Genomic DNA, 20,636 nt, shown 5'->3' on the forward strand with positions numbered 1-20,636 from the left:
AGTCAAAAAAAAAAAAGAATTCGTCTTTAGCAATTAATTCTTTGTTGTGGGGCCTGTCGTCCGGGGACAATCAACAAGGTAGACACGATCAAAAAGTAAACAGCAAAAAGGCAAGGAAGAATGACACAGTTTGTTTAGTTAAATACGAAGGTTCGCCTTTTATTTGCAAAGGAAGCGAGGTATCGTATGATCTGGATGCTGGTTGTCCGGAAGGTCGCACGTCACCGGAAGTTAAGATCTGGAGGGCTGGAACAGGTACTCTAGATGTAGCGTGGTTTAGGGTTGCTCACTAGGTCTGAAACGATCGGCTGGACGTCGGGGCAATCTGGAACGGTCGGTGGACACTGAGAATGAGGTGTTCAGTGTTTAGGAATGGACGGCATTGAGAGCGTCGGGTCAGTGTTAACGAATGGATGGCACTGACAGCATAGGGGTCAGTGTTGACGGTCGGTAGGGAGCTGGTTACCAGAAAACTGCAGGAGGAGCTGGAAGGCACCGGGAATGAACAGGAAATAGTTAGTGAGCTGGAAGTTAGGAGGCAAGCAGTACTGAATCGCATTAGTAGAAAAACTTATTAGCCCTGATAAGGGCTGGTTGAACTGCTGCTGAGATGGCTGCCACTGCTGCTGCTGGGAATCCTTCGGCTGGTAGCATCAGTCGTCGCTTCGGGAGCCTCCTACTCCCTGGCCGGGGCGCCAGACCCGGCCAAAACTGCTTGGCTGGGCCGAGGCTGGCTGTATTCATTTGGCCAGCATGATGTTAGAGGCAATAAGACAAACAAACGACTCTAATTAATTCCACAATGAAATTTATGCAATCAAACATAGCTTGGGAGTTTGTTGATTCCATTTAAATTCATTTTGTCTAAAAGTAAAAAGTCACTTGCCTGAATTTTTGGCGTTTTGTTTGATATATTTGCATTCCGACGTGCGTAGGAGTTGAGGACGGAAAAAAAAAAGGGAAGGTGAATGTGCTCGCGTTAGCCTATAGCGTCCTTTGTTTAAGGGAAGGGAAGGCAAAGAGAACCAACGGGGCCGGAGAAAGAAAGAAAAATGGAGGTGGTGATTTTGAAACCACGACATCCTCAAGGACCGTCTACGACACTAGAAGAAATACTAATACACTTTTTGGAGTAATCAGCGTTGGGAGGGGATTGTGTGGCGGAACTACCTGTATTACCTATGAATAAGTTGATCCCAGATAAGGCCATATAGAATGGAAGTCAATATCCGGTGGACCAACCAAAGTTGTTTGTCAGGTAGACCAACAACCCTCATTTTTGTATGTTCTTGATATATTTTACTGTTCTATTCTCGTGTTGTAACCTTTTTAAAACAGTGTTATATCATATTATATCCAAAAATTGATTATAAAATTAACTGCTTAAAAGTGATGTTAATCGTTATTGTCTTTTGTTTGATTTTTATTTCCTTTTAAAAGCTTAATTCTTAAGTTTTTTGTTTTTTTTAGGAACTAAAAGGTGGTAGATCATTCCAGAAACTTGGCTACGCAGACATCAATTTGTCCGAATTTGCAGGAGCTGGTATCCTGTCACGAAAATTCATCCTAAATGGTTATGATTGTAAAAATCGTCAAGACAATTCCACATTGAAGATTACGATTGAAATGACATTGGTTTCCGGTGATCCTGTTTTCAAAGTGTAAGTGCACCCCTCTCATTTGTTTTTGTTTTCTTTCTCTTTTTTTCTCTTTGCTTCGTTTTTCTTTTTTCCTTCTCACTCGGTTTACGAGGTGGAGCAAAAATTTGCCAACTTATAGCGATACTCCAGAGACATTAAAATGGATGGATAAAGAACATTTCAGTTATGAGTACATTTGTCGTATCCACCCACGCAAATTCTGTAGAAGTAAAAAGTAAATATGCGCGTGGATGTAGTTCAGGACTATACCACGTGACAGGGTATCCACTTTCTATCCAATCAACTATTAAAGAAAACAACTTTTCTAGAATCTGTTTCTGGCGGCTTTTGATGGAACCGTGCGAAATCCAAACCAGTTCAGGATGCAATTTTATGAGTAAGTAACTCACCGTCTGACTCCGTCCTTGTGTGTGACGTTAAACTATCAGCATGACTTTGAGCGTCTTTTTCCCTTTTTCCCCTGCAAGCTGACAACAAACCGTCTGGGGCTTTGACCGTAGGCTAAACGACATGGCGTAAGCACAAAAGGAAAAATATGTTTTTGCAGCAAACATTAATGCTCAAATCTCACTGCATTTAACCCCTCCCCTCTCCAATAACCTTTTGCCATATCAGACACATTAATAGAACAAAATTATCATGTTACTAGAACTAACTAATACTGTAACCCCTACAGGGCAGCTCAGGTACATAGGCTCGTGGTTGAGATGCACCTGTAGCTGATACTTGTGGTGTCACTCGTGTTTTCGCCTAGTGGTCGAATTTGTCGTCGTTGGTCGCTCTCCGGTTCTGCTTTCAAATCAGTTTCCAAACGTCACCTGGGCTATCGGAGAAATATATTGCATTCACAACAGCGTTTCCAATTAAAGAAAAAGTCAAAACTTAATTGTTTTTTCTTAACATAGAATTGATTATTGTCTTTAACTTTACAAATGATAATTACACACTGGCCTAGTCACGCAATTTAGGGGGCTGGCAGTTTTCTTTCCTTTACCAAGTTCTCTGTTCTTCATCTACCGTCAGTCCACAGGATGGGATCAGCTGCCAGAGTGAAAAGAAGACCCCGATTAGCCAAGTGTCTCGTTTTTATCAAATCAGTAATTCCTCCCTCTGCCTTTTTGGAGTTATTCTTTTTCTTTTCCTCTCCCTCTCTTTTTTTTTATCCTATAAATTTCTACTCCTCCTCTCGAACTTATCTCTACCCAATTTTTAACCCCCATTTGCACTGAGGTGTTTCTACTAATCAAATTAGAGGTGATTAGTCACCCCGGTCGAACAACGCTCGGCGGCGACCCCCAACCTCCACCCCAAGCTGTCGGCTAAGATATCTGGGTCTCTTCATATCGCTCAACAGAGGTTTTAAAAGCAACCTTTTCGTTGTTAACAGATATATAACGACAATGAGATAAAAACAGTTATTTGTTTTTTCTCTTTCTGACAAAATCCCATAGACATTTCTGTTTAAAACATCAAACCATCATCATCATTAGAATTCAGCCGTGCGAATTCCTCTGAATTCGTGTCGACTAGCAAGGTCACTTGGCATCGCTCGGTCCCCATCGGGTCACAATACAACAAATTTTTTTTCTTTTTGTTAAAAAAGAAAAACATTTTTCTCTAAAGATAAAAACTTGATTTCCTCAGTCGGAGGTTAAGTCCGCACAACTATGCATGATTCTAAACATCTAACATTTACAAGAACTATGAACATCTCATAAATCATTTGATGATTTAATCTTCCTCTCGCGTGTTGACACAGCACACGCGTATAAAAAATACAGCAAAACAATGATTTATTTTTATTAAATAAAACCATATTATGGACATTAAAATTCGTTTTCACCATTATTGAATCTGACATCTTTTATTATTTTTGTTAATGGTGAGGTGTGAGCGATTTTGATCCATGTTCACGTCGCTGACATGAAGTTGGCATTGATGAAGATCGGCCATGTCCTTGTTATCACGCATACCTATCATTACACTGTGACTCCACCATAGACCATCACTCGTTTGCTCCCCATATCCTAACAAACTGCACCCAATACGGAGGGGAAAAATCTCTTGAAAATTGAGCCATCTTAGAGAGGCAGAGAGACGGCTTGAGAACGAGGAAGACAGAAAGACTGCTTGGGTACAAGAAAGACCCTGAGAGGAGAAAGAGAGACTCCGAGAGAATGGAGGGAGAGACTAGGAGTGAATAAGAGAAAGACGAAGGGATCAGTGAGGATGAGATAAACTTCTCCCCTTTTTCTATCTCTTCTGTATCTCTCACCTTTTCGTGTTTCCCGTGTGCCTCTCTGACCCCCCCCCTTTTCGTGTTTCCCGTGTGTCTCTCTGACCCCCCCTTTTCGTGTTTCCCGTGTGTCTCTCTGTACCCCCCTTTTCGTGTTTACCGTGTGTCTCTCTGACTCCCCCCTTTTCGTGTTTCCCGTGTGTCACTCTGACCCCCCCTTTTCGTGTTTTCCGTGTGTCTCTCTGACCCCCCCTTTTCGTGTTTCCCGTGTGTCTCTCTGACCCCCCCCCTTTTCGTGTTTCCCGTGTGTCTCTCTGACCCTCCCTTTTCGTGTTTACCGTGTGTCTCTCTGACTCCCCCCTTTTCGTGTTTCCCGTGTGTCTCTCTGACCCCCCCCCCTTTTCGTGTTTCCCGTGTGTCTCTCTGACTCCCCCCTTTTCGTGTTTCCCGTGTCTCTCTGACCCCCCCCCTTTTCGTGTTTCCCGTATGTCTCTCTGACCCCCCCTTTTCGTGTTTCCCGTGTGTCTCTCTGACTCCCCCCTTTTCGTGTTTCCCGTGTGTCTCTCTGACCCCCCCTTTTCGTGTTTCCCGTGTGTCTCTCTGACCCCCCCCCCTTTTCGTGTTTCCCGTGTGTCTCTCTGACCCCCCCCTTTTCGTGTTTCCCGTGTGTCTCTCTGACCCCTCCTTTTCGTGTTTCCCGTGTGTCTCTCTGACCCCTCCTTTTCGTGTTTCCCGTGTGTCTCTCTGACCCCCCCCTTTTCGTGTTTCCCGTGTTTCTCTCTGACCCCCCCTTTTCGTGTTTCCCGTGTGTCTCTCTGACCCCCCCCTTTTCGTGTTTCCCGTGTGTCTCTCTGACCCCTCCTTTTCGTGTTTCCCGTGTGTCTCTCTGACTCCCCCCTTTTCGTGTTTCCCGTGTTTCTCTCTGGCCTCCCCTTTTCGTGTTTCCCGTGTGTCTCTCTGACCCCTCCTTTTCGTGTCTCCTCTCTCCTTCTCTTTCCACTTTTCATGTCTCTCCTGTTTGTCTTTTTTTTTCTTTCCCCTTTTCGTGTCTCCTCTGTCTCTACCTCTTTCCCCTTTTCGTGTCTCCTCTGTCTCTACCTCTTTCCCCTTTTCGTGTCTCCTCTGTCTCTACCTCTTTCCCCTTTTCGTGTCTCCTCTGTCTCTACCTCTTTCCCCTTTTCGTGTCTCCTCTGTCTCTACCTCTTTCCCCTTTTCGTGTCTCCTCTGTCTCTACCTCTTTCCCCTTTTCGTGTCTCCTCTGTCTCTACCTCTTTCCCCTTTTCGTGTCTCCTCTGTCTCTACCTCTTTCCCCTTTTCGTGTCTCCTCTGTCTCTACCTCTTTCCCCTTTTCGTGTCTCCTCTGTCTCTACCTCTTTCCCCTTTTCGTGTCTCCTCTGTCTCTACCTCTTTCCCCTTTTCGTGTCTCCTCTGTCTCTACCTCTTTCCCCTTTTCGTGTCTCCTCTGTCTCTACCTCTTTCCCCTTTTCGTGTCTCCTCTGTCTCTACCTCTTTCCCCTTTTCGTGTCTCCTCTGTCTCTACCTCTTTCCCCTTTTCGTGTCTCCTCTGTCTCTACCTCTTTCCCCTTTTCGTGTCTCCTCTGTCTCTACCTCTTTCCCCTTTTCGTGTCTCCTCTGTCTCTACCTCTTTCCCCTTTTCGTGTCTCCTCTGTCTCTACCTCTTTCCCCTTTTCGTGTCTCCTCTGTCTCTACCTCTTTCCCCTTTTCGTGTCTCCTCTGTCTCTACCTCTTTTTTTTCCCATGTCAGTAAATATTTCAGCTAAGGCATATCAAACCCACACCTTTTGATTAACCCCATGTCATTGACAACTTAAAAATGTGCTGAAACATTAAACAAAATGTGACTCGTATTTCTTTCAAGTGTCTGAAAACGACCACATCCGGTGGCGGCGGAAGATCATTTCTCTTTGAAAAATGTGATTCCATGTCAGCCTCTCACACCCACTACATCGCACCTTCCTCTCCATTCCACATAAAAATGTATTTTTAAGTGGAATTATTACTGATCTAAGCATAACTGTTCATGGGAATATGTTGGTACATGTACGTGTATTTATCATATTATTAATTAACACTTGTGTATAATGTGTGTGCATCCAGTATTGTATATAATGTGTGTGCATCCCGTATTGGCCAATGTATGCATGGAATGTTTTGAGGAAGTTGCATTATGATGCACATCACTGAAGCTGTCAAACGTGGTTTCGATATATAGATGACTCGTTCATACTCTAGCCTTATCAGGAAGATGTTCAAGCACTGTTTGTACAGTTCATCATGGAAAAGAAACATGATAATTTTTGCTTTCTAGAACCATTCACTCAGAAGTTCAGATCAACCGTATGTTAACCAACTTTTACTGGACAATATCTCAATTTCAATTCTCACCATCCATATAATGTAAATAAAGGAATCGTCTGCAGCCTACAACATCAAAGGCAAAACGTAATCTTCTATAATATAAATGGCAAAAATCTGTATGTATGCATGTTTCACAAAAACTTTAGACGGATTTTCATGAGATCGGTATCATTTTGAAGCTCAACCCTTCGGACAACAAATATAAAAAAATTAACTAAAAACATTAATTCCTTCACCCTCAACTGGGCACTTTTCTACAGAGAGGAGTAGCAAAAAATTGTTCTTTCATGACAATTTAGCCATACATGCATGCGCAAAAAATATTCTTTGTTGAATTAGTTTTAATAAAAAAAAAAAAAATCTTATTTCACTCACTCGGTCATAGAACAGTTGGTATAGTAGCAGCATCGTTATCTTAAGATTGCACATTCAAGCCAAGATGTCAGATCTATTTTTTTTTCCTCGATTTTTAAAGTTTTAATATTGAAACCGGGTTATTTACGCCATTTTTTTTTTGTTCTTTTTTGTTTTTTCCATTGCGTTCGCTGTTTTTTTTTTTTTTTTTTTTTTTTAACATTGTTTGCTTATTCTTTATTTTGCATCACGTTCGTGTTTTTAAATTTTTTTTATTGGTATTTAAACAGGGTTATTACATTCGCTTATGTATTTTCCATTTTGTTTTTTTTTTTTTTTTTGTTTTTTTACATAGGCATCTCCACTTATCAAGGCCAAGAGGCCACTCGAGGATAAGGGTTAAAGAGTGTACAGTAGAAATTGGACGATATAGTAATCATTAGTAATGAAATTCGGTAAATTTGATAACTTATATGGAACGGCTCATCAAAAACTTGTTTACGTTAGACTTGGAGACTACCATATAGTAGTCAGCTGGAAAGCAGGAAAACGGAAGACAATTCCATTGGCGTGCAGTTCTAAGAAAACTTTTCTCATGGAATCTATGTTTAGGTTTATGCACAGATAAAGAGTGGAGGAAATTAGTGATGGTGCTAGACAGGTGTTTCTTGTGAAAGTTTGGTGAGGGGGGGGGCAGAGATTGGAGCTTAGCCGAGCACTTGCCATGAAAATAACGATAAAGCAGAGACAAACTCGCAACATCCCTTCTGTGAGAAAGAAGTTGCAGGGAAGAGAAAAGGACATCCCCTACGGGGCTACGAATCTGTTTTGAACTCTATCAAAGCAGGATAAGTCCTTTCTAGCAGCTCCTGCCCAAATGTGGCAACAGTACTCCATCCTAGGACGTACCTGGCGCTTATGTAGAGAATTGCAGCAGCAGTGAGATATCCACTGGATCGATAGAAGGATCCCACCATTTCTCCAGCGGCCTTGGCAACGGATTTAATGTATGTGTTCCATTTAAGATCAGGAGTAAAGGTCAAGCCCAGAAGCTTGTCAAAACATGAGGCCTCCCCAAGACGAGAGCCATTCATTTCAATTGATGCCAGATGGGGATCAGAGCGTTGATGATGTAAAGATAAAAGCTTGGTTTTAGATGCACCTCTTTCCCCATTGTACCTCTTGCTCAAGATCAGAGGAGAGAGAATCAGAGAGAACTTGGTTGTTTACGGTCTGAGATGTGCTACCATAGATAGTAGTGCCATCAGCATAAATGTCTACGAATGATGTAATGATATGATTTGGAAGATCATTAATGTAGATCAGGAAGAGAGTTGGGCTCAGGATGGACCCCTGAGGGACTCCAGCATTAATACTGAGAGCTTCTGATTTTTGCCCATCAACTACTACTCTTATGAACCTATCAGAGAGAAATGATTTAATGATTGAGAAAACATTTCCAGCTATACCGTAGCTGGAGATCTTGTGAAGTAAACCTTTATGCCATACTCTATCAAAGGCCTTTGATATGTCAAGAGCAATTGCCCTAGAAAGGTAGCCTCCGTCGAGAAATTCACTAATCCTATGAGATATAATTGTAAGCACATCTGCTGTAGATCTAGCAGAATGGAAACCATATTGTGAGTCACTAAGAAGGTTATTTTTGCTGAGATGGTTGATTACTTTTCTATCTAACACAGATTCCAGCAACTTACTCATGACGCACAGGAGACTTATTGGCCTGTACTGAGAGGGAGATGGGCAATCACCTGAATTCTTAAATACAGGACATACTAATGAGATTTTCCAGGGTGATTTTTCGAAGTGAAGCGAAAAGCAAAAGAATGGCGGACCTGAACGAGAATCACCCCCACCCCATTTTTTTTCGATTAACGAACCGTGCTGAACTGAAAGCCATTCTTAACATGGGACGAGAAGGGACGTTAATTATTTTGTACATTTAACTAATAATTTAAACAAAAGTTACCCTAAAATTTGAATTTATTTTGAAAGCAAAATTGAGGGTGGGGGTCTTGTTCAGGTCCGTCAAAAGAATTGTCTCTTGTTTTTTCTTTTTTTTCTTTGCAGTATTTTCATTTTTAAAATTAGTAACTTACTAGTTTATTTTTATCACTAAACAAAGGTCCCAGTCGACTTGGTTCAATTGGTTATATAAAAAAAAAATTGTCAACTTATGACGAACTGTTGCAAATCGGCTTTTACAAATCTCTTTGAGAAAAGTACATTTTTAAATTCCTCATTATTTTTTAAAGAATTACAGAAAACATTTGAGAAAAAAATAGTATAATCTATTTGTGTATTCCCACAAATGTATTTTTATTTTTGCCAGAATATATGTGCACGTTACATAGGTTCTTATTGTAATTCAGAAATAAAATAAATAAAGTAACTCTATAACTAAATATTTATCAATTTAAACAGAATTGAAATCTTCAATTCTATTTGGACAGGGAATTTAGAACAGAAACAATAATTGCATTCGAATTTAAAGAAAATATTAGAATTATCCCATCAATAATTTTAATCTTCATAAAGTGTTGCAAAACTTTTGTCCTGTGAATTCGTTTTCCCCATCACGTGATGGGTATTTTCCTAGCATGTCTGTACATATATATAAGTAAAAAAAGTGGTTGAACATGTTTTTGATACATAAGTCATTTTGAGACTGAATCCTTTTCTGTTTTCATTTATCCTTTTCTGTTTTCATTTATCCCAAACTCTTGTCTTAATTTTCTTGCAAATGACCTCGTTATGTTACAGTCAGCTAGGAAGCAGCCCCACAGTATTGTTCCACAGACGTGAAATTCTAGGAAAGATTTGCTCATGAAAGTTTCGTTTAGTTGTAGGCATAGAGAGTAAAGGAAATTGTTGATAGGCAAAGACAGACTCGCAACGTCTCTTCTGTTAGAAAGGGTAGCAAGAAGAAAAGGGTATCAGCCACTAGATTTCGATGAAGAAATATAAACTATTAAAGTCATCGATTTCTGTTAGTGTTACAGATCCTCCTGACTCTAACGTCATCTCATTCTATCGTCCATCATACCAGGTAATTCCTCATAGTGTATTGCGAGTCGTCTGCTTCATGTAGATACAGTCTCCCCACTGAGCAACATCCTTGTTTTGGCATCCACAACACATCACTGACGATTCCATCCTTAGACTAAATACTTTTTTTTTTTTTCGTTTTTCGTTTATCACAAAATTTTTGTATTGAAATTCTGAATGTCTAAACTGTATGTAGGTTGTAAAACTCAACACCACTTTACACAGTAGTAGTGTGTATATATATATATATATATATATATATATATATATATATATATATATACACACACACACGCACCTTAAACACTTGATTCTTTGAAGGTGTTTCTTCCTTCGCTTCCTGTCCTGCATATTCCACTGGTATTTTAAACTCTTTTTCCGGCTTACATAAAAAAAGATTAACTAAAAAAAAACCCAAAAAACTGACAAGTTTTGTCTTTTGGAGTTTTTACTCCATAATTTACATTACTGTTCTGTGTTTATTAGAAAATTTTATTGGAGAGAAACGAGTATCTTATTATAATAAAGATTTTGTGTGTCGGTTACTATAAATCGATTTTGGCCAAGATCAAAGTGTAGTATCTGTTCTTCAGATGCGGCACTTCCATTTCTCGTTCTCTTTCAGTGGAGGAGAAATCCTTCACGACTGAGACAATTTTTATTTTTGTACCTTTTCTCCACGTTAAAAAAACGACCCTGGTGTCTAACTCTGTCCCGTGGGGAGGCATTGTAAATAGGTACTATAAATCGATATCAACTTTAAGTTTATTATCAAAACAAATATTACGAGTCGCGATCCAAGCTAAACATGCGAACCCATAAGAAGGGGAGCCTTTGCAAATAGGCAATCAAGTGAATTCAATAGCCTCAGCCAATGAGGCGACTCCTTTTGTTTTTTGGGTGGTAATGGAGTATCTGTTCTGTTGTCATGAAACCATCTCCCCAGGCATTACCTTTTTCTTTGAAAGTGGAGGGGGTTTTGTATATGTTCGTTCGTTCATATATACTAGAAAAAATATGCAACTTTAGCAGGCATAGGTTTGCTAATCATACTAATGAAATTGTGTACAGTTCTCTGGAGGTGCACTATACCTTGTCAAAAGTACATGTACCTCTACCTCTGTTTATATATAAAAAGTACTTTGTGTGTGTGTGTTCCCTATAGATTCCAAAACGTTTTGGCAGGTTTTTTAAAAAATTTAACACACATGTACTTAGTGTCTGGGAGTGTTCTTAGGTAGGTTTTGTATTGGAATGCCTAAGATAATTATCGATAATGGAAAAAAAACTGATTAAAGAAGGAACAGTTTGATTTTAAATCAATTTAACCCCATTATAAAGCCTAACATCAAACAGTACATTTGAGAAGTTCTACAACCACACTAGCAGAATGGCCCCGCATATAAAATCAATGGTAGGTTTTTTGATAAGACGGGCACATTTGAAATGTTTGTTTGGATCATAATTAAACGATTATGTTTGATTTTGCATTTTAAACTTGAAGTGAAGTCATTATTTACAGATAATTTTATAAAATCAATTGTAGGTTCTCTACAGTGCAATGTAGACTACAATGTATTGTGGATTAAGTCACTGTGGGGAAGTATGTGAAACTTTCTCCCAGTGCACTGCGATGGGTCCCTGACTAGAGTAGGTGATCAATCAATTTGATTGAAAAATAGGCAATTTCACCGATTTTGATGACAATAAAAGTATGGTGTGTAACATTGATTGATTCTCATTCAAATCCAGGCAACATCGGGTCTCCCTGCTAGCAGTACATAGAATTGTCTAGAAAATGAATGGTGCAAAAGTCTCGATATAACGTGTGCATGTGTATGGCAGAGGGAGCGCAGGTGTAATTTGAGTTAATTTCTGGGAGCATGAAGATTTTAAAGATTGTAGTATCTCTGCGTCTAACAACTAATGTAAGCAATTTATTTCATTGCTTACACAATTTTGATCATGAAAAACTGTTTCTGTAAGTCATGGGAATAGAGGCAATGTTCATAGCATGTGTTAGATGCATATAGATCATGATGGTGATTCACGTTGTTTGAAAGATGGTTAATAATTTTGTAGGTGTTTAATAAATCAGTTGCTAAATAGCAGAGCTTCAATGAATCCAAATCCTTGGAAGCAAGACTTTTTGATTGTAGTAGGTGTCTGATGGAAGGTATTCGCTTGGTTGTGCATCTCGCAACAGTTTCCAGATAGTCTATCTTCTGAGTCAAATAGAGGTTCCAGACTCGGTTCTCAAATTATCGAAAAAAAAAAAAATAAATAAAAAATTTGATTAAAGAAAGAACAATCTGCTTTTGAACAAATTTAACATCTTTGTAAAGCCTGACATCAAAAGTTCATTTGAGAAGTTTAATCACGACACAAGCAGAAGGGATTGGCATTTAAAATCAACTGTAGGTTTTTGATAAGACAAAGTTGCGTTCAAAATGAATGTTTCTGTTTAGAGCACAATTGAACAATGATAATTGACTTTTGTATTTTAAACTTTAATTCAAGCCATTATATAAATACAATCTTATAAAATTAATTGTAGGTTCTTTACAATGCAAGGTAGACTACAATATACCGAAGACCTGATTATCGCAGGTGTCTGATGGAAGGTATTTGCTTGGTTAACATTTCTGAATGGTTTTCAGACAGTTTATCTTCTCAGCAAGACTGTATCAATCAAGCAAATTCTCAAATTATATGAACAGTTTTTGAAAAATCTTTCATTTTTAGATGGGGATCAAGTTTGCTATGCAAATTATCAAACCAGTTCCATGTTCTGGAAATGTGTTATTTAGATTATTCGGACTAATATTCTCATCTTGAATGTTATTCTCGCAACATTTTGGCCGGTGTAATCTCCAATCATCAGGTCCATCTTGTGGAACTCTAGAATATGTATGGAATTTTGAACAGGACCCTTAATTTAGTCCATGGAGATAGCTTGTTTTCATTCCTTCAGTAATGACTGGGTAGAAGTATTAACTTGTAATTATGATCTTGGCGTCGCCTGTAATACGGATTGAACCTTCAACCTCTAAACGATGATCACTAAGAACTGATTATTGCTCAGAATACAGTGCTCGATTTTATTGTTCAATAAAAGACATAAACAGTGTGTGTGTGTGTGTGTTTGTTTAGAGTTGAGAATAAGAATACACAAAATAAAACTACTTGATTCATTTATAATTTACAGAGGTTCATTTGTAACATAGATTGAATACAAAGGCAACGTTCTGATCAATAGGTGTTTATTTTTTTTCTTTTCCAATAATATAAGAATTAGTCACCTTTGCGTTATTATTAGCTTTCGTTCTTTGCCTTTTCTCCCCCTTTCATAAGTAACTGTTCATTCATGCATGGATGTGTCGCTCAGAATCACCTGTCAGATTCAGCTATCAACAATTGTTAGACTTTTCCGTTGCCAGGTAAACAGAATAATGGAGCTTTTTTTTTTTTTTTTTTTTTTTTTTTATGTTAATCGGAAAACATTTAGGTTTTTTCTGTTATCTGTTATTCTGTTATTTCCTTTGAGTTTGATTTTTCTGTGCCATTTAGATTTAGAGGACATTTTTTTGTTTGTTTTCATTTTTGAAGAATTTCAAGGGGAGACAATTTCAAGAATTGTTAAAGTTTTATGTAACATATTGATAAAATCAAAACGAACACTAAATTAACACAAAATAAAATATTTTAACATTTGACTTTAAATATGTTTTTAGCTTTTATGAAATGATTAGAATTTTGAAATTGCATTTTTGTATTTATATGAAAATGTATGAGTTTTTGTAAACAACATTGTTAGTAAACAGTCTTGTTAAGAATAGAAAATTCTGAAATGAATGAAAGTAGTTATTCTATGAAAATGTATGACATAAAAAAAAAAATCAAATTTTACAAAATTAAACTTTCATAACAAATCAAAATAATCATTAAAAGCTATAAACTTTAAGAACTTGTTGAATTGCTTCCCCTTGGAATTCTTAAAAAATAAAAACAAAATAGTTTCCTCCAAACCTAAAAGTGCTGGATTTTCTTAAAAAGAGGGAGAGCAATCATAGATTGAAGTTCAGTCAAGCTCCTGCTATAAAAATAACAATAGAGCTGAGATAAACTGATAACTGCTTTCATCTGTTAAAAAAAGGGGGTTGACAGAAAGAGAAAAGGACATTGGCCAACAAATTTTGATAAAGAAAGACAAACTATCAAAACCATCATGGTAGTGTCATAGATCCTCCTGACTTTCTCGTGCCATCTCATTTCTAGCGTCCATCATACCAGGTAGGTTGTCTTCATAGGTGCATTGTGAGTCCTCTGCTTCATGTACATTCTGTGCTTGTCACATCCTTTTTTTTGGCATCCACAAACCAACATCGCTTATGATTTCATCCTTAGCCACCTTAGCAAATCTGGCTCTTCTCTTTCTGATTAAGACTGAGATCCGAGGAAGATGTTCAGAGAAAGGATAATAATTGTACATGTTTTCTTTTATGTAAACAAATTGTTACTGAAACGTAATATGAAATGAATAAAGCTTTTTTTGCATAAAAATGTTTGGGTATTAATTAGAATAGCCAACAAACAAACAAAAAAAAAAAGGTAGAAAAAATATATATACAAAAAATGTTATTAAAGGAAAGATAAGTTACTCTTCTACCTATCTGAATAAGTGCTTTTGTGTTTTAACTTATTTTAAAGTGCTATCTATAATATAAAAGTGAAAATGTGTGTGTGTGTGTGCGTGTGCGCATTTTCTTTTTTTTTTTTTTTTTGTATGTCCACTAAAGGCTTTGGGCGGGAGGCGCTTGGAGGGGGTCACTAAATCTTACAACTTTTTATATACTGTCTAGATTATGTTGGATTTCCGAAACAAGGTCATCGGAATCTTTTATGTTACAAAATTCGTGCTGTGATTTCATTTTCTCTACTACTATGATGTGATGTTTGACTTAGAAAACCACACATTCACGTTCGTTTAACCACCTGCTTTTTTAAAGGTTTAATTTCACCCTTCCTCACTTGTCTGCCCATGTAGCGTTGTGGTGAGTAGTCAGGCTATTCGCTTCAAGGCTTCAGGTTCGAGCCTACCTTCCTACCAAATTTTTTTCTGTTTTTTTCTTTTACACCTGGGCAATGCTAGGCACCCCCGCTAGTCTATAATATAAATCTCACCTGTCTGTTTAAAATGTATATATGTCTGCCTAAAACTTTCGACAGAGCTGATGGATTTTCATGAGATTGGTATCGTTTTTGAGCTCAACCCTTCTGACGACAAATATTGAAAAATTAGCTAAAAACATTAATTTATTCCCCTTCAATTGGCCACTTTTCTACAGGGAAGGAGTTGCTTTTTTCACTAATATTTTCTAAAATCATCCCCTCTTTTTGATTGACTAGCCTTAATTTAAACATTCGTCACCTCCGGTTTGGTAATGGGAGCAACAACAATGACGTCATTTTTTTTTTTTTTTTTTTTTTAACATTCTTTTCCTCCTTTGCGATACAGGTTCGAGCCTGCCTGCCTACTACCACTTTTTTTTCTTTTGCTAAACACACACCTCCAAACACCTGTGCAACGCCAGGCACCTAGGCTTGTTTTATTTAAAAACCAAAGTAGTATCGTAAAGTCTGTAGAGTTCAAACAAAGCAGGGAATAAATGTGACAATTTGGAAGAACATAATATACAATAGTATTTATAAAAAAGACTGAGACTAGCAACATCACATCTGTGAGAGAGAGGTTGCAGAGAAGAGAGGAAACCAATCAAATTGCAGATACGTTTCTGCACCTTATCAAGAACCCTTTGGGACACAGATTCACCAGCCTAAATATGACAACAGTACTCCATAAATGGTTTGATAGATTTGTAGAGATAGAGAATAGCCTTGGGTGTGAGAAAGTGTTTAGAGCAATAGAGAGAACCGACTTATGAGTAGCACAAAAACCAATGGATTTAATATATGAACTCCAATAAAGATTTGACGAAAAAGAAAGGCTAAAAAGTTTTAAAGTTGATTTCTTATCTAGAGCGGAGCCATCCAAAAGAATCTTGAGAAAAACAAAACACACCTGCGAATTGAATGACACAAGCTGAGTCTTAACAGGATTGAATGAAACAAGGCATTTTTTTTTTACCTTAATCCATAATTGAACTTGGGTTAACTTGTAGATTAGCTGCGTATTTTAACTGATCCGAGGGAAATAGGCAAGAAGCAACATAAAAATAGTGTTGTCGTCATCATCATCATCAAAGGAATGCATCAACGTTGTTTGATGAATTCCTTTGGAATGAAACAAATGTTTTTGTATAAGTTGCTTGCCATAAGTAAGTTTTTATATTAATATGATACACGTGTGTGCGCATTTTACAGTTTTTTTTTTCTTTTATCTCCACTTATTTTTCTTTTCATAACTGTTTTAAAGAACACATAATTCCTTTACACATTTTTTTTCTTTGTTATCAGACCGAAGATGGCGCAGTCCGTGACGTTTTCTTCAGATTCCGTGACTGAAGAAGGACTGGACACAAAAGTGGACAGCAGTGAAGGCAGTTTGGCATCCAGCAGCAGCGGCTTTGGTAGTTTGCCCAGAAAAGACAAAACCAGTGTTGTTCCTGTTGGTAAGACTTTCCAAGATGTTTTAATTTTTTGAAAATTTATTTTTAAACAATTTTTTTAAAAGTGTTATATATTTGCTGCGGCTGTTGTTCAATGTGCTTTTTAGTCTATATAATTTCTAAATCGACTTTTGTCACTAGTGAACGATATATACACCTGACTGCAAATAAAACACAACACAGCTGATTTATAAAAATATTTTATTTGTTCCACACTGACAAGTTTTTGATTAAGTATAATGGGAGTTGACATCAGTGAAGAAAATGTGTCAGCTTGTCCTGGCTCTGTGATCAACTCTTGCTTGTTTACTGTTGTGTTGATTTATATAAACATTCTTTCATCCTGGAATGTTTAATATTTCCCATTGTCTATTGTCTCGACCTTTTCACCGATATTTCTAGTCAATAATGCATTCCAATAAACAATGGTGGAAAGCCTCACATTCTTCAAATGGAATTAATTTGCATGTGTGCAACCCATCAAATGCCTCTCTTCTTGGGGTCACCTGCCAAATATCTAACACATAATATTTTAAAACAAATACAAAAAACAAAAACATCTAGTTCTAGGATCTATCTTCAATTAATAGAATCTAATCTCCATGAGGATTAAACCATTCATGCGTTCATTTATGTCATACTTCTTGGATAACATACTTTGGATAATGCCACCAGAATTTGGCCACCTTAGAGGAGAGAAGATTTTTGCTGAAGAAAGTAATGTCTGCTTCAGATGGACGTTCCATAGGTTAAATTTAAAAAGAAAAACAATTCAGTATCACTGGCTTTACATTTAAAATTGGACTATTTTATGAATTCTGAAAAAAAAAAAAAAAAAAAAAATGATTCAAGTGAATTCGAAGCTCAAATCAATGTTGAAATAATAGGTGGGGAAGAAGTTAGGAATTTACCAGAATCATTTGTTCTATTCAGCCATGTTGGAGAGAAAATTTCTAACCTATTGAATTTGGAACAATTTTTTATGCACCTATCTTCCACCGACATCCGTAATATAATCTATAGAGTTTATATTTTGTAACTTAAAAACTAATCTTTCTCATTCGATTAATAGAAATCAATAAAATCAATATCACTGACTCCTTTTCAATATATTTTGAAAAAAATTTTTTTTTTCTCTTTTTACTATGAAAAAAAAAAAAACAATACTCCCCATTCCCTGCACTAATTTGGTCCCTGGTTATCTCAAGGAAATGGATATTAGAGCAATTTTTATACCATAACCAAGTCAGACATCACACTGAATTCAATTATATCAAGTTTGTAAGTGTATCTTCTGTAGTTTCTGACTTTTCAATAACACGCACCAAAATTGTGGCTTTTCTGAATATGATAAATTAGAGAACTTTATTCCAATGAATTCACTTTGGAGTGTCATGCATTAGTTTATGTTTCCGTTTTCTTTTCTTAGAACCACCTCCTATTGTCACAGAGCCCGAACGTTGTAGAGACGTAGACTTTGAAAAAACACATTCTCGAAACTCTAGTTATGCCAGCCAACAATCCCGAGGCTCGGGTTATGGGTCAATTGGTCACAGTCGACAGTCCAGTATAAGTAATGAATTACATGGCCATGTCAGGTAAGCTGCAGAAATTTTTTTTTTGTCATTTTTTTTTGTTTTGTTTATGTTTTTTTTTTTTTTTTTTTTTTTTTTTTAATGTATTTAATTTGTTTTTCTTTTTGGTGAAAATTTTTTAACGTTTTTGCCTTGTTTTTTGCATGAAGCTTTATGGTTGCTGCAAAACATTTTTCTTTAAAGAACTTTTGGTACTTGTCCATAATTCTTTTCTTCATGACAAAACAAAATTAAACAAATCTGCATGATGTGCACACTTGTGGTTGTGCACCAAAAATCACGTAAAATTGATCAAGTAGTTTTATTTTTATAAAGAAAACATTTTTAAGCGAATTTGAGTTTTTCCAGTGTGCCTTCTCCCTATGTTAAGAATGGATTTCTGAAATTTTTAAAAAGTTTGAGTTATTTGGAATTATCTCCCTTGTTCTGTAAAAACGTTGAGATCGACGATCGTCATTTAGCCCTAAAATTTCATTTTTTTTTTTTTTTTTTTTTTTTTCAAACAAAACTATTTGATCAATTTACATGATTTTCAGTGTATATTTTCTTTCTGTCATGGATGCGTACATCTTTAAGATATTATTATACTTTTGATATTTTTGTTTTTTCATTGGGGCAGCATGAATTATGAACCTGTATCAAACTTTTAATGTTTTTTTTTGTTTTATTTTAAAACAAAAAATAATGCTACATGTTATGGTTGCATAAAATTTTCCTTTTTAAAATTTAAAAATGCTTAAAATTTACACTTTTTGGCAGTATCTGTTTCCTAGCACAAAATCATTCACTTAATTATTGTATCAGTGAATCTGTTTTGCGCTTAACTCACCAGAAGAAATAGCAACTATCAATCCACCGAAACTATAATTACATTAGAGCTTCTTAAATAAGGATTGGTATATATAAAAAGGAAATATAAGTGAATCGACTTTCCAAGAAAAGAATCAGCAGATCATCTTCAACTGTGGCCCACAAAAGACAGATATTCTAACACAGAGAGTATAGGCTTGTCACAGATAGTATGACCCAATATTAGAGAATGAACAAAAAGTAAAACGGTAATTTATGGGGAGTGATGTTGGCTGAGTGGTTAACAACACTGACTGAAAACCTGAGTGTGGCAAGGTTGAATTAAATTAGATGGGAATGATCACAAAGATGTTGAGAAATATTTAAGAGTAGTTAATCACTGAATTACCATCACCTTCCTAATGGGAAATAACTCCTAGTATCCTAAAGTTATCTACTTTGCTGAAAATCATAGTCATCTGTCTCTGATTTGGCCAGATGATAATAAGAATTCAATGCTTGCCAACATCCCCTTAGAAAACTTCATTGAAAACAATCCCTGCAGTTGTAAAATTGTTTAATAAAGAATTAATCTACATGGAATCATTTCCATTCCATTTCTTTATTAATGTTTGTTAACTACTCATAAATTTATTTGCAACAGAAATAATGACAGCACTGTGCTTATCTGTTTTAAGTTATATAAAATTAGCATGATTTAGTTAAAGTACATTTCAATTTTGGCAGATGCCCTTTTGTCTTTACAAACAACACTGGGTATCTATATCTCTTCTTTGACTGTATATCTGTCTTGAAAACCTGTTACTTCGAAATCCAGTGTATCCCCTCAGTATCTAAAATATCTTATTTTGATTGACTTTTTTTTTTTTTCTTTTTTTTCATTTCTGGTTTTCAAACGTAATTTTGTTTTCTCCCATTTTGGTTTTTTACTTTTTTGTTTTTTTAACTTTCAGAGTTCATGTCAGGTAGGTAACTTTCTTTTCTCACCCAATGTTGTCTTTCTTCCTAAATTCCCAAGCTGACCTCCGACCTGCAGAAATAAAACAAAAAACAAAGGCAGACCTGTAAAACATTTATTTTTATGATAAATATAATTAGCAAAGTAATTTTAAACACCAAATATTTGGAACCAGTAAAACTATTTGCAACAATTTTTTTTTTTTTTTTTTTGTAACTTTCTGGAAATTTGTGTTCAATCAGATATGTTCGTTCTCATTCTAGGTTTTCCATAGTTTACCAATTGTCTATCTTGTCACTGAATTATACTAATAGTAGTAGTAATACCTTCCTCGGCTCGAAAGTGGATTCTTAGGTTGTGGGAACTTTTTTTTAAACTGCTTTTCACCCCAAACAAGGCACTGTGCCATTTTGATGTGATAGGCTAGAACCTGACTCAAGGTCATGTCGGCATCTTTCAGCAGTTTACAGTAAGCAGATGGAAAAAAAGTCGATGCCACTGCCAGACAATAACTTCAAAACACTGAAAACAAAACTTTAACATAACAGGATAACTACTTACCATAAGTTTTATTATATGAAATAAATATTTTTATCTTTTACAAGAAAAGTATTTTTTTTCTTGCAACAAATGTTCCAAAGAAATAATTTTCGTTCTGTAAAGATGAAAACATGAACACAACTATGAATGAAAATCAAAATTTTTTTTTTAATAGAAAATATCTAAGTGTTTTTTAAACAACTATGATCGAAATCAATTTTGATTATTTTTCAAGAAAAATATCAAAAAAGTGATTGTTTTTTAGAAAAGTTTCAAATAAATTTGAGGAGAGGGGGAAATTTCAGAAATTATTAAAAAAAAAAACTATTTTTTTTAGAGGGGGAGGATTAGAACAATTTTTTTTTTGTTTGCAATGGATCGGTTAAATTGAAAACTGTTATCTGATTG

At 36.3% G+C, this 20,636-nt stretch overlaps 1 protein-coding gene across 2 annotated transcripts in view; it reads left to right on the forward strand.

The window, feature by feature from the left end:
• Positions 1-20,636, forward strand: part of LOC145286245 (EEIG family member 2-like) — a 384,201-nt gene that overhangs the window by 314,717 nt on the left and 48,848 nt on the right. Inside the window, exons 3-6 of one of the 2 annotated variants that reach the window (XM_080135065.1) lie at positions 1,471-1,661; positions 16,174-16,328; positions 17,755-17,923; positions 19,684-19,695. In XM_080135065.1, the coding sequence (XP_079991191.1) occupies positions 1,471-1,661; positions 16,174-16,328; positions 17,755-17,923; positions 19,684-19,695 (527 nt within the window). The remainder of the gene's footprint in view (positions 1-1,470; positions 1,662-16,173; positions 16,329-17,754; positions 17,924-19,683; positions 19,696-20,636) is intronic. The other variant, XM_080135066.1, reaches the window with a different exon arrangement.

This window comes from Euprymna scolopes, chromosome 10 (genome assembly GCF_053919585.1).
Source record: "Euprymna scolopes isolate OS-2025 chromosome 10, ASM5391958v1, whole genome shotgun sequence".
NCBI lineage: Eukaryota > Metazoa > Mollusca > Cephalopoda > Sepiida > Sepiolidae > Euprymna > Euprymna scolopes.